A 12,973-nucleotide genomic window follows, 5' to 3' on the forward strand; every position below is an offset into this window, starting at 1 on the left:
AAAAAGCATTGCTAACGTTTATTGCAGGAGTCATTAATTGTACTGCTCAAGTCACATCAAAGAGTGAATTCATTCAGTTGGTCGTTAACGCAGCTATTAACCACCTGGGATTAGTAGGGTGTAAATGGGAATATGTGAGGGCTGACCCAGCAACTCAGTCTAGCCAGGAACATATTGCTGGGTATTGTGGCCAAACAGCTCAATTTTTGTTTCATCTGACATCACATGGACAAAGATAAGACCTTCTGGAGGAAAGTTCTGTGGTCAGATGAAACAAAAATTGAGCTGTTTGGCCACAATACCCAGCAATATGTTTGGAGGAGAAAAGGTGAGGCCTTTAATCCCAGGAACACCATCCTACCGTCAAGAATGGTGGTTGTAGTATTATGCTCTGGGCCTGTTTTGCTGCCAATGGAACTGGTGCTTTACAGAGAGTAAATGGGACAATGAAAAAGGAGGATTACCTAAAATCATCAGCCCGGAGGTTGGGTCTTGGGCGCAGTTGGGTGTTCCAACAGGACAATGACCCCAAACACATGTCAAAAATGGTAAAATAATTGCTAAGTCAGGCTAGAATTAAGGTTTTAGAAGGGCCTTCCCAAAGTCCTGACTTAAGCGTGTGGACAATGCTGAAGAAACAAGTCCATGTCAGAAAACCAACAAATTTAGCTGAACTGCACCAATTTAGTCAAGAGAAGTGGTCAAAAATTCAACAAGAAGCTTGTGGATGGCTACCAAAAGCGCCTTATTGCAGTGAAACTTGCCAAGGGACATGTAACCAAATATTAACATTGCTGTATGTATACTTTTGACCCAGCAGATTTGGTCACATTTTCAGTAGACCCATAATAAACTCATAAACGACCCAAACTTCATGAATGTGTTTTTTGACCAACAAGTATGTGCTCCAATCGCTCTATCACAAAAAAATAAGTGTTGTAGAAATTATTGGAAACTTGAGACAGCCATGACATTATGTTCTTTACAAGTTTATGTAAACTTTTGACCACGACTGTATGTGTTCAGGAAACATGGTTAAAGCCAGAGATACAGTCAGGGGCGCCGAAAAGGGGGGGTAAAGGAGACGGATTCTAGGGGCCCATGATGGAGGGGGGCCCAGAGAGGCCCCCAATGATGATGAAATTATAATACAGAAAAAATAATGGGGGCCCTGTAAAGATTCTTTTCATGGGGCCCAAAATCCGTAGCGGCGCCCCTGGATACAGTATATACTTTTTCATTAACGTGTACACAGGGGTGAGGTGGGATAGAACCACCGGAGTTGGAAGTGGATGTGCTACATTCATAAAACAAGAGATTCCACATAGAGTTGTCAGCAAAGGGGTGGAGCAAGAATGGGTAGCATGCAGAGATATGGGGAAAAGGGGGAAAAGTATTGATTATAGATTATTACAATCCATGTAGAAGATTTGCATTGGAAGAATTGTTGAATATGCCAAGACAAAATAAACATATGTTGATCTGGTGTGCAGATTTTAATTTACACAGTACTTTGTGGGGGGCTCACACACAGATTCGAATGGAAGGGTAATTGAAGAATTGATGGATGAAAGGGGATTGATGTGTTTGAATGATGGCACAGGAACAATAATGAATGTGTTAACAGGAAATTAATCATTTTTGGATATTACATTGGTGTCAAATTCATTAGCAGCAGAAAGTAACCGGTGAGTAGTGACAGACACGACAGTAGGCAGTGATCATTATTATCATTATTATTGTGTGCAGTCGGTGAAAGAGCGGATGTGAGACCAAGTGAAAGAGTTCCAAAGTGGGTATTTAGTACAGCAGACTGGGGAAAATTGAAGGCAATTTTAGAAGAAACAGTGACTTAGGTAAATTTTGAGGGTGACGTCAATGATGTGAATAAACTAATGACAGAAGCAATTTATGGGGCAGCAGTTGGGTCAATACCCAGGAGCAGGAACAAAGTCAATAAAAGGCTGGTTCCATGGTGGATAGAGGAGGGCCTTCATGGAGTTAACAGAAACCAATTGTTTAGACAACTAAAAAGAACATACAACATGCAGCACCTTATTCAGTTCAAAATAGCCCAGGCACTGCTTCGACGTACAGTATGACATTGATATAGCCTATGTAATGCCCATAAGGGTATTCTAGTAAAATATGCAGAAATGAGATGTGTCAATATCAAAATATTACTTGAAATCAATTTTTGTCAGAAGCAAAGTGGTCGTTTGGGTAGATATTTAGCTTTGGAAAGGGTATTTCAACAAGTAAACAATACAGTAGTTACTTGATTTTGATATAATGTAATAGCTTTGGAAAGGGTATTTCAACAAGTAAACAATACAGTAGATACTTGATTTTGATATAATGTAATGCTCATAAGGATATTCTAGTAAATTATGCAGAGATGAGATGTGTCAGTATCAAAGTATTACTTGAAATTAATTTTTGGCAGTGGCCATTTGGGTAGATTTTAGCCCTAAAAGGGGTATTTCAACAAGTAAACAGTACAGTAGGTACTTGATTTTGATATATTGAATGCCCATAAGGGTATTCTACTAAAATATGCAGAGATAATATGTGTAATATCAAAATATTACTTGAAATCAATTTTTGGCAGCAGCAAAGTGGCCGTTTGGGTAGATTTTAGCTTTGGAAAGGGGTATTTCAACAAGTAAACAGTACAGTAGGTACTTAATTTTGATATATGTCTTGCCCATAAGGGTATTCTAGTAAAATATAAAGAGATGAGATGTGTTAATATTAAAATATTACTTGAAATAATTTTTTGGCAGCAGCAAAGTGGTCGTTTGGGTGGATTATTAGCTGTAAAAAGGGTATTTCAACAAGTAAACAGTACAGTAGGTACTTGATTTTGATATGTGTAATGTTCATAGGGGTATTCTAGTAAAATATGCGTGTGTAAAAGTCAAAATATTACGTTGAATCCTTTTTGCAATATTACATTTACATAAATGTACATAAAGGAATACATCCACTTTATCAATATTTATTATGTGCACGAAGAAATAACAGTTACAATTATATGTACCTTCCAAACAAGAAATAGGTTTTATCACATCAACATCGGACTAACAACAGTCCTTTAAATCTCGTTTGAAGCACTCTTTTAAAAGACAAACACGAAGGAACATGACTTTTTTTTGGAGCGAGCGTGCTGATATTATTTCAACTCACATCGCATCACAGTCGTTCTTCTGTGACGTCATCCGTGTACCAACACTCTGACACAAGACGAGTTAGGACAAGCGGTAAAAAAATGGATGGATGGACATTCTTCAATATTCCATCCATCTTTGGCGTATGCTGCCCTCCACGGGTTCTTAACGGGATTTCCTCGTTATGTTCTTTTACCCACACTACATTCTACAGTACAGTAGGCGGCGCTACAAACATTTACTGCCAGTCAGAAGAAGAAGAAGAAGAGCTGGTTGTTTGTTTCTCTCGCGAGATCTGACAATACTGCTTTCGAAACAAGAAAACAAGATGAGGTAAAAACAAGATGGCGTTTGCTGAAGACGTTATTGTGGCTATTATAGTACTGTCTTCCTAATTAGTGCGTACATGAACAAACATATGCTGTTCAACAAAGTAAACGTCGTCAATAATCCATTGATATTCGGACTCATTAGTCTAAGTGCACTTTGCTGCTTCTCATGCTAGCTTAGCTTGCTAGCTAGCTTAGCTTGTTAGCTGCTAACAAAGAGACGTTATCAACACATCCCTAAGCAGAGATCACGTGTGAGTGTAAAGTGTTGTGATTGTGTGAAAATGTGCGAAAGAACGATAGCAGAGTACGAGGAGGAACTGTTTCGAACAAAAGAGGAGAAGGAGCAACAACATCAACTACTGGACGCCTATTACAGGAAACATCATCAAGTTGTGTTACACAGAACAGGTTTGTTTACTTCCTACTCTCACATTTTTACTAACTATATAGTTGATTATTAATACTACTCTTAAATAGATTGTCTATAGGAAGGTGAATTGTCTTGTGAGGACGATGCACTGCTTTATTTTTATAATGTTCATAAAAATATTTATGAGAGGTTGATGTTCCTCTCAGTTTGTAACAGTGTGTATCAACATGTTTACACAACACTCACAGAATCACCAAATTTATTTGACAATGTAATCAATATAAATAATAGTAGATAGGTCCGATAATGGCTTTTTTGCCGATATCCGATATTGTCCAACTCTTAATTACCGATTCCGATATCAACCGATACCTATATATACAGTCGTGGAATTAACACATTATTATGCCTAATTTTATTTTATGTATGTATATTGTAGCGTCCCGGAAGAGTTAGTGCTGCAAGGGGTTCTGGGTATTTGTTATGTTGTGTTTATGTTGTGTTACGGTGCGGATGTTCTCCCGAAATGTGTTTGTCATTCTTGTTTGGTGTGGGTTCACAGTGTGGCGCATATTTGTAACAGTGTTAAAGTTGTTTATACGGCCACTCTGTGTGACCTGTATGGCTGTTGACCAAGTATGCTTTGCATTCACTTGTGTGTGTGTGAAAAGTCATACATATTATGTGATTGGGCCAGCACGCAAAGGCAGTGCCTTTAAGGTTTATTGGCGCTCTGTACTTCTCCCTACGTCCGTGTACCACTCCGTACAGCGGCGTTTTAAAAAGTCATACATTTTTCTTTTTGAAACAGATAAGGATAATTTCCGATATTACATTTTAAAGCATTTATCGGCCGATAATATCGGCAGTCCGATATTATCGGACATCTCTAATTAATAGTTTCATGGCTAATTTCACTTCCTGATTCTGACCTACATGCATCATTAAGTGAAAGTCATCATTTATTGTCAATCATCTTTCAATAAGCAGAGTAGTCAACAGTTGATTTATGAAAAGAACATAAAGGTGACTGACTTTCCTTCAGCGTGTCGTAGATGGTCTTCAAGTGAATGTGCTCTAAAGAGGAATTGTTGATGGACAAATTCCATAAAAATACCACTTAGTGAAACATGTTTTGGGAAGAGTTCCTTTTGGCCCAGCCACAACAAAAAAGAAGAAAATTGTAGAATTTTATGACAACATGTTAGGGATGTTTTTAAGCAGTTTTGAGAATATATTTTTTTTATTTTCATGATATTTAACTTATGGATATTATAAGGTTGAGGGTAGAGATAATGCTTAGGTGTAATAGGCCAACATTTATACTGAGAAAATGGACACTCACTTTATACCAGAGGTTTATACATCTCTAATGTATCTTTTAGGATGTTTTGATCAATGCCGGCATGTCCTTACAGAGGATAAGTAAACCTGCTGCACTGTAAAACCCATTATACGTATAGGTTGTATTCACCTGACGTCATGTCCGGTGTTCTGGCGAAGAGTGCTCCCCTTTGGAAATATACCCCCCCCCCCCCCCCCCCCCACTGTATCTGCGTATGAATCCAAGGAATGCGAAAGCGTGCACTGCATTACAACGTGCATCGACTGAACCTTTTACGTGAGTACAATCTACAATATACGCTATTAAACGATAAAACTCACAATGTATTATTTCCCTGTTTCATGTAAAGATATCAAATGTACGTACTCATATTACGTTAGATGCATAGCTTGTCGAAATGTTATTGGAGATTAATGTGAAAATGTCGCAAATCTACTTTTGTGGCGTTAGTTAGCTAGATACATTATATAGCATGGAGAAGACTAATGTAAATATTTCGGAAATGTACTTATATAACATTAGTTAGATGCATGTGCATGTCAAACATCTACTTATATGGCATTATCTACTTAAAGGCCTACTGAAATGAAATTTTTTTATTTAAACGGGGATGGCAGATCTATTCTATGTGTCATACTTGATCATTTCGCGATATTGCCATATTTTTGCTGAAAGGATTTAGAATAGAAAAACGACGATAAAGATAGCAACTTTTGGTATCTGACAAAAAAAAGCCTTGCCCCTACCGGAAGTAGCGTGACGTGGACAATTGAACATATCCGCAAAGCTCCCTATTGTTTGCAATGATGGCCGCCAGATCTGAGAGCGATTCTGACCGAGATAGCGACGATTTCTCCATTAATTTGAGCGAGGATGAAAGATTTGTGGATGAGGAAAGTGCAAGTGAAGGACTAGTGGGGAGTGGAAGCGATTCAGATAGGGAAGAAGCTGTGAGAGGGATAGAGCCATATCGCTTTGAACCCGACGCTGATGAAGACGGTCAGGAGGACGCTGCTGCTATTGATGCTGGAGGAGCACACGACATAGATCGCCTTGAGAATACAGAATGGTAATATGTTATTTATTTATAGACTAGTTTTAGTTTGTGGCCTAGTCTTGCACTGTTACTGTTAGTGTTACAACTTACACCCCAGGCCTATCTATACACTAAGTATCTATCATTGACACAATGTCAAACTTAATTAATTACCCATTATTTCTATGGGCCACAGCTCCATATACCGGCAATACTAAAAATATGCATGCAGATTAATAAGATCCACAACAAGACAATGATAATATTAATTATTCCACATGTTTGCAGATTGCAGGTGTCAATAATATGAATTGATTTACAAATATTATGAACATTTCTATTTCCAGGTGTACATGTCAAAACTGTGTGAACATGGAGACAGTGGCTGAGTGTGTCTGCTGTAGTGAAATAGAGGCAGTGACCAGAACGATGGAGGAGGAGGGGGTGAAGACGTGCATCATAGACCACCATGGCTTTCCATCTGTGTGTCTGGATGAATGGGTGCTGCAGACAGCGTATAACGCCTACAAACAGCAATATGGCATGCTGCAGCAACAGCAAAATGAGTGAGGCACTAATAAGTTTAAATAATTCTTTATTCTATCAACCTTTGGAAGATAAGTCAGAATGAGCACTTTCTTATCTTATTCTTATTCTGTGAAATGTACTGTGCTACAATGCACATGACATTATATATCATAGAAGTATTACATAGATGGACCGTAGATGTCAACAATATTTACAATTTACTGCAACAGTAAATGACAAATGAATAGAATGCATGACAATGTCTTTTGAATCTCAGAGAACAGTGAGTCACTGTGTATCCATGTCCGGATAATAACAGCTGCCATCATTTGCTACTTGCAGGCGGAGACGACACACAGCCTATCGACAGTTTGTCCGCTTCTGCTGGGGATATCTGGGAAAGGACATAAGGGTGGTACTACCAGCTTGTGTAGTACATAAGATTAGGACAACATTCCCATCGATGGACTACACGGGGTTCCAAGACGTGCAGTGACTGCAACAGAATCTACATGGCCACTGTACTTAATCAATAAAATCAATCAATCAATCAATCAGTCAATCAATCAATGTTTATTTATATAGCACTAAATCACAAATGTCTCAAAGGGCCGCACAAGCCACAACGACATCCTCGGTACAGAGCCCACACACGGGCAAGGAAAACTCACCCCAGTAGGACGTCGATGTGAATGACTATGAGAAACCTTGGAGAGGACCGCATATGTGGGTAACCCCCCCCCCTCTAGGGGAGACCGAAAGCAATGGATGTCGAGTGGGTCTAACATATTAGTGAGGGTCCAGTGGAGCCAGCAGGAGGCCACCCCGAGCGGAGACGGGTCAGCAGCGCAGATGTCCCCAACCGATGCACAGGCGAGCGGTATACCCCGGGTCCCAACTCTGGACAGCCAGCACTTTATCCATGGTCACCGGAATAACCCCTCCACGTGGGGGGGGGGGCAGAGGAGAAAAGAAAAGAAACGGCAGATCAACTGGTCTAAAAAGGGGGTCTATTTAAAGGCTAGAGTATACAAATGAGTTTTAAGATGGGACTTAAATGCTTCTACTGAGGTAGCATCTCTAACTGTTACCGGGAGGGCATTTCACACTTACCGAAGCGACTCCTGTGCTTGGCGATGGCTTCCTCCTTGTCTGGCTTCTCCAGTTCATCGCAGAGGAAGGGAGGCACATCCACAGTGACGCTGACTGGTGTTCTCTGGTCAGGGGTCTGTCTGCAGCCAGCAACAACCTCCCTGATCAAGTCATCTACGTAGCCTGCAAAATACAATTGTACATGTTCCTGCTCACAACATAATATACTCATGGAGAGTGAAACTTGACAGTATTATTATCATGATACAAAGTGTCAAGTGTTTACATGTTTTGTGTCCTCTACACTTACGGTATGTTGGCTCTGTCGCGATTTTCTTGACCACATGGCCCCCTGCTTTATACTTCGGGTAGCGTACTGCATAGCGCTCAGCACCCGCTTGTGTAGTGGCTATAGGGCGGCTCGAATTTTCGTTCCAGTGCAGCCCAGCAAGCAGGTTCCTAGGTGTGGTAACAGAATAATGTAATAATTAGTACTAAAGTATGGCACACACTAGTGACACTTAGATTAGTGTGGAAACATACCTGCACAGCATTCCGATGTATGAGAAGACATACATTTTCGGTGCGAACTGTATAAGATAAAAGACACTTTATTCAGTCATGCGTCCATACAATGTGTGTGTAAATTTATAAATTGTTTGTAAATTTGAATACAAATGTTTGTGTATTAAACTGTTAATAGTCAGCTATTAAAGCTTGATCTCCTGCAGTAATGAAGCTGTTTTGTTTTCAATGTTAACACCACGCCAGAATTGTTTGCAATCTTTCTCACCAAGATGCCAGCCACTATGTTGGACCTCCAACATTCTCTTGCTTACACTGACTGTATCAAGGCTTCATTTAGTATGCTCTAGTATTTTGCTCCCTGGCCACCAAAGTCCTAGTGGCAGGTGGTAACCACCGACACCACCTACAGGCGATCAGTCTAATTCTCACCTGTATGATAAGGCTATGGAACGCCTCCACCTTGGAAGTCTGGTGTTCACCCGACAGCATGGCGATATCTTTTAGCAGGGACTTGTTGTTGACCACCTCCTCCAGTTTCACTGCTGAGCGTGAACCTAAACATAAATTTAAAATAGAACAACGTTTCTACAAAAATGTTCCAGTCAACTTAAACTGGTTATTTACTTACAAGTTTATCTGAATTTTTTGACTTTCAAAAGATGTGCAGGAAAATACTGCTAGTCCCTCACTGCTTTCGGGCAACTTATTTGCCTACTCACTTTGTTTGAGCCATTTCTTTTGCCGTTGCAGTTGTCCATGAGTACAAATTGGGAAGAGGTCGCCATGGTCCTTGTGGATGTTCTGAATGTGTCGCTCCACAGACTTCCACTTGGCAACCAGAAGTTCCCCCTCTCCAGGCGGTGTAGACACTGCTGCCCAGTAGAGGTGGTTGATTATACTTTGCACCCAGGGCTTCAGGTCTTCACAGTCCTTATGCTTGGCGATGGCCTTCAGTTTCTTTCCGATGGCTACAAACAGAAAAAAACAGAAATTTGTGGATTAAATACAATATCGCATTCATCTGATCACTGATATGTACACACTACTTCACAACTTGTCATGCATACAAATAATCCAACTAACATTTTGCAACATGCCAGATGTCATAGCAGTGCCGTGTATTGGGCATGTTTTCACGAATCCATTTAGCGATCTGTCTGTGTCGGTCTGTCACCAGCACCCCGACATCCAGGTCCCAGCTGATCAGCAGTTCCACCATCCTCTTCAGTCCTTCCATCTCCATATGGTAGCTGCCAAGACATTCGTTGCTCTGAAATATATATAACAGAAAAGGAATGAGCAAAGAAAAAAATGAAAAAGGGGCTTAGTATACATTGAAATGGTTAATGTTATTAGACAAATTTACTAGGATAATTCTGGAAAATCCCTTATCTGCTTATTGTGTTACTAGTGTTTTAGTGAGATTATATGGTCGTACCTGTACAACCTGAAGGTCGAGAACCACATTGGCCACAAGCTCCATTGTGGTGTAGGTACCGAACTTGGCGCTGTGTCCCGGACTGTCTGCTCGCCCATCACCACCAAGGACGAGGGGTCGGCCTTCCACCTGCAGCATGGTGAGGTGCGTCCGTTGCTGTTCCTCCCACACCTTTTTGATGGCTGGCTGCAGGATGAGCTCCTGGTGGTTGAAAAATGTCCTCTTCACATACGTGACCACTCCGATGCTGTTCAGCACTTGCAACACCTTGCCAGAAGATGCCCCAGCGAAGAGGATGCCAGCAGACAGCAGGATGTTGCCCGCGGCATAAGGGCCAATGTTTGGCTGGCTGCTCCAACTACTCCTCTGGTCACATGATGCACATTGAAGAGTCATGGTCAGCTGTGTACCGTTCGAATCCCAAGAAGGGCTTATGTCCTGGCTGCCACAGACTGGACAGTGACACCACTTGACGAGACTCTGGAGGCACGACTCAAAGATGATGTACTTTGGTTCCTTGTGGCAGCCCTCTTCACGCATCTGGTGAGTACATGGGCGATCTGGCGACCCGTCAGATTGACACGGATCCGATGTCGTTGACTCACTCGGCACATAGCTGTCATCGGAAGAACCACCAACAAAAGGCGCAGTGGGACTTGATGCTGGTCCTTCATCAAACAATGCAGGAGGTGGTCGTAGCTTGGCTTGCATTCCAGACACACCTGGAGCTGCTATGTTAGTCTGCATCTCGGGGCTGTCAGATGGAGCTGCTACACTTGACAATGGGACTTCACTAACCCTGGCCGGCCGAGCTCTAACCCTCTCGAGGATATCTGGGGTCACCTGGTGTCCTAGCAATAAAATCAAGCACAAGTTGTTTTATATAATCTGTTAAAATTAAACTAGAATCACATAATAATTATTGTCTTTGAATCACCTAATTTATCTGTCTACTCTACTCTGCACAGGCAGCGTGCAATGTGTACTGTGATGTGCAGAATCATGTTCGTCACCGAAATAGACATACCCTTTGATCTATGATGTATTTTCCCTGTTTGGGTGCTCTTGCTACTGGTCATTGCTGTTGGTGCTGTCCCAATCGGTACCCAGTCCGTCTGGCATCCTTGTTCTCTTGTATTTCCCTGGAAATGGAGAAACAGCTACATGTAATATGGATACCTCATTTACATTAATTATGAATACTTTTGGATTGGGCTTGAACTGTAATCCATTTGAACATTGATTAGGAAAACAAATCGAACCTGATCTTGATCGCCCTCCTCATCAGGCAAATCTAGTGCCATTGCCATTGGTTCATCCACCGCATCCGCCACTGATGCCGTAGTCGTACTGTCCATGATCTGATCTATTGTCTGTAAATGTACAAATGTACAATACTTTATATTATTGTCTATTGTAATCTATTGACAGTATTGACACTATTGACAGTAATGTCAGTAAATGTACGATACTTTATACTGCAGAAGAACTTGACTAGAACTTGAAGCAATAATTATATGTAGACTATTTTATTGTTAATTTATTTCATTGTTCATGGAGTAGTCCAGTGGTTCTCAAATGGGGGTACGCATACCCTTGGGGATACTTGAAGGTATGCCAAGGGGTACGAGAGATTTTTTTTAAATATTATAAAAATAGCAACAATTCAAAAATCCTTTATAAATATATTTATTGAATAATACTTCAACAAAATAAATGTTTAGAATTAAGTTGATGAATCCAGATGGATCTCTATTACAATCCCCAAAGAGGGCACTTTAAGTTGATGATTACTTCTATGTGTACAAAATATTATTTATAATTGAATCACTTGTTTATTTTTCAACAAGTTTTTAGTTATTTTTATATCTTTTTTTCCAAATAGTTCAAGAAAGACCACTACAAATTAGCAATATCTTGCACTGTTATACAATTTAATAAATCAGAAACTGATGACATAGTGCTGTATTTTTTTTCTTTTTTTCAACCAAAAATGCTTTGCTCTGATTAGGGGGTACTTGAATTAAAAAAATGTTCACAGGGGAAAATCACTGAAAAAAGGTTGAGAACCACTGGAGTAGTCTATGACTGTGTGTGTTAGTTTTGGTTGATTGATTGAGACTTTTATTAGTAGGTTGCACAGTGAAGTACATATTCCGTACAATTGACCACTAAATGGTAACACCCCAATAAGTTTTTCAACTTGTTTAAGTCGGGGTCCACTTAAATTGATTCATGATACAGATATATACTATCATATATATACTATCATCATAATACAGTCATCACACAAGATAATCACATTGAATTATTTACATTATTTACAATCCGGGGTGCGGAGGTGGGGGGGTTTCAACAATTGAGAACAAAGAAATGGATATTGGAACAGTGTAGTCTGACTATGAAAACTGGATATCAAGATTCTTACCCTCTTCCTTTCCCTTTTGGCAAATGCAGACCTCATGTGCCCAGTCTGTCCGCTTGTGGAGGGGGTCGGGTGCTCCGGACTTGTCCGTGGTCTATCGAAAATAGTTGGCTTCGCACCTTTCTTCAGCACGAGTCGACGAGTGCTGATTCCCATTTCTGCCATTCGCAAGGGACCCTCTTCGAAACATGATCTTTCGAAATGTTCGCTGCATAATACACTGTACTTCGTATGTGTCGTCCAATCCAACCGTGTTCGCTTGACTTCTTTGTTCCATAGTAAAGCTTGGCCGCCATCTTTTGGGAAAAGAAACAATGAAACACCGGTTGTGTTTTGGTTTGTGTTGCTACATCCAGCAGCAACACACCGCTTCCCTACAACTCTCTTTTTTGCAGTCTCCATTGTTAATTGAACAAATTTCCAAAAGATTCACCAACACAGATGTCCTGAATACTGTGGAAATTAGCGATTAAAACAGAGCTGTTTAAATTGGGAGGGACCTATTCCAAGATGACGCGTTCAACTGCCTTCGTCACGCGCATACGTCATCATACCGCGACGTTTCAGCCGGATATTTCCCGGGAAATTTTAAATGTCACTTTATAAGTTAACCCGGCCGTATTGGCATGTGTTGCAATGTTAAGATTTCATCATTGATATATAAACTATCAGACTGCGTGGTCGGTAGTAGTGGCTTTCAGTAGGCCTT

General features: G+C 40.5%; 3 protein-coding genes across 6 annotated transcripts in view; 2 read left to right on the forward strand and 1 right to left on the reverse strand.

Annotated features, from left to right (window-relative positions):
- Nucleotides 1-3,250: 3,250 nt before the first annotated feature.
- Nucleotides 3,251-12,973, forward strand: part of LOC133635783 (zinc finger protein OZF-like) — a 45,302-nt gene continuing 35,579 nt past the window's right edge. The window contains exons 1-2 of one of the 4 annotated variants that reach the window (XM_062029064.1): nt 3,349-3,503; nt 3,795-3,910. In XM_062029064.1, the coding sequence (XP_061885048.1) occupies nt 3,355-3,503; nt 3,795-3,910 (265 nt within the window). In that variant the 5' untranslated portion in view covers nt 3,349-3,354. Of the gene's footprint in view, nt 3,911-12,973 lie in introns of all 4 variants that reach the window. The other 3 variants (XR_009822120.1, XR_009822121.1, XM_062029065.1) reach the window with 3 other exon arrangements.
- Nucleotides 5,798-8,244, forward strand: LOC133635795 (uncharacterized). The gene is made up of 3 exons (XM_062029085.1): nt 5,798-6,286; nt 6,601-6,819; nt 7,124-8,244. Exons 1-3 carry the CDS (start codon nt 6,021-6,023, stop codon nt 7,275-7,277), a joined length of 639 nt encoding a protein of 212 aa, XP_061885069.1. The 5' UTR covers nt 5,798-6,020; the 3' UTR covers nt 7,278-8,244.
- Nucleotides 7,339-12,973, reverse strand: part of LOC133635751 (uncharacterized) — a 283,249-nt gene continuing 277,614 nt past the window's right edge. Inside the window, exons 2-10 of the mRNA XM_062029009.1 lie at nt 11,102-11,212; nt 10,867-10,981; nt 9,840-10,690; nt 9,485-9,671; nt 9,121-9,369; nt 8,831-8,955; nt 8,417-8,463; nt 8,184-8,332; nt 7,339-8,056 (exon numbers count right to left, since the gene is read on the reverse strand). Coding sequence (XP_061884993.1) covers nt 7,869-8,056; nt 8,184-8,332; nt 8,417-8,463; nt 8,831-8,955; nt 9,121-9,369; nt 9,485-9,671; nt 9,840-10,690; nt 10,867-10,981; nt 11,102-11,212 — 2,022 coding nt within the window. The 3' untranslated portion in view covers nt 7,339-7,868. The remainder of the gene's footprint in view (nt 8,057-8,183; nt 8,333-8,416; nt 8,464-8,830; nt 8,956-9,120; nt 9,370-9,484; nt 9,672-9,839; nt 10,691-10,866; nt 10,982-11,101; nt 11,213-12,973) is intronic.

This window comes from Entelurus aequoreus, linkage group LG20, assembly GCF_033978785.1.
Source record: "Entelurus aequoreus isolate RoL-2023_Sb linkage group LG20, RoL_Eaeq_v1.1, whole genome shotgun sequence".
In the NCBI taxonomy this organism is placed as follows: domain Eukaryota; kingdom Metazoa; phylum Chordata; class Actinopteri; order Syngnathiformes; family Syngnathidae; genus Entelurus; species Entelurus aequoreus.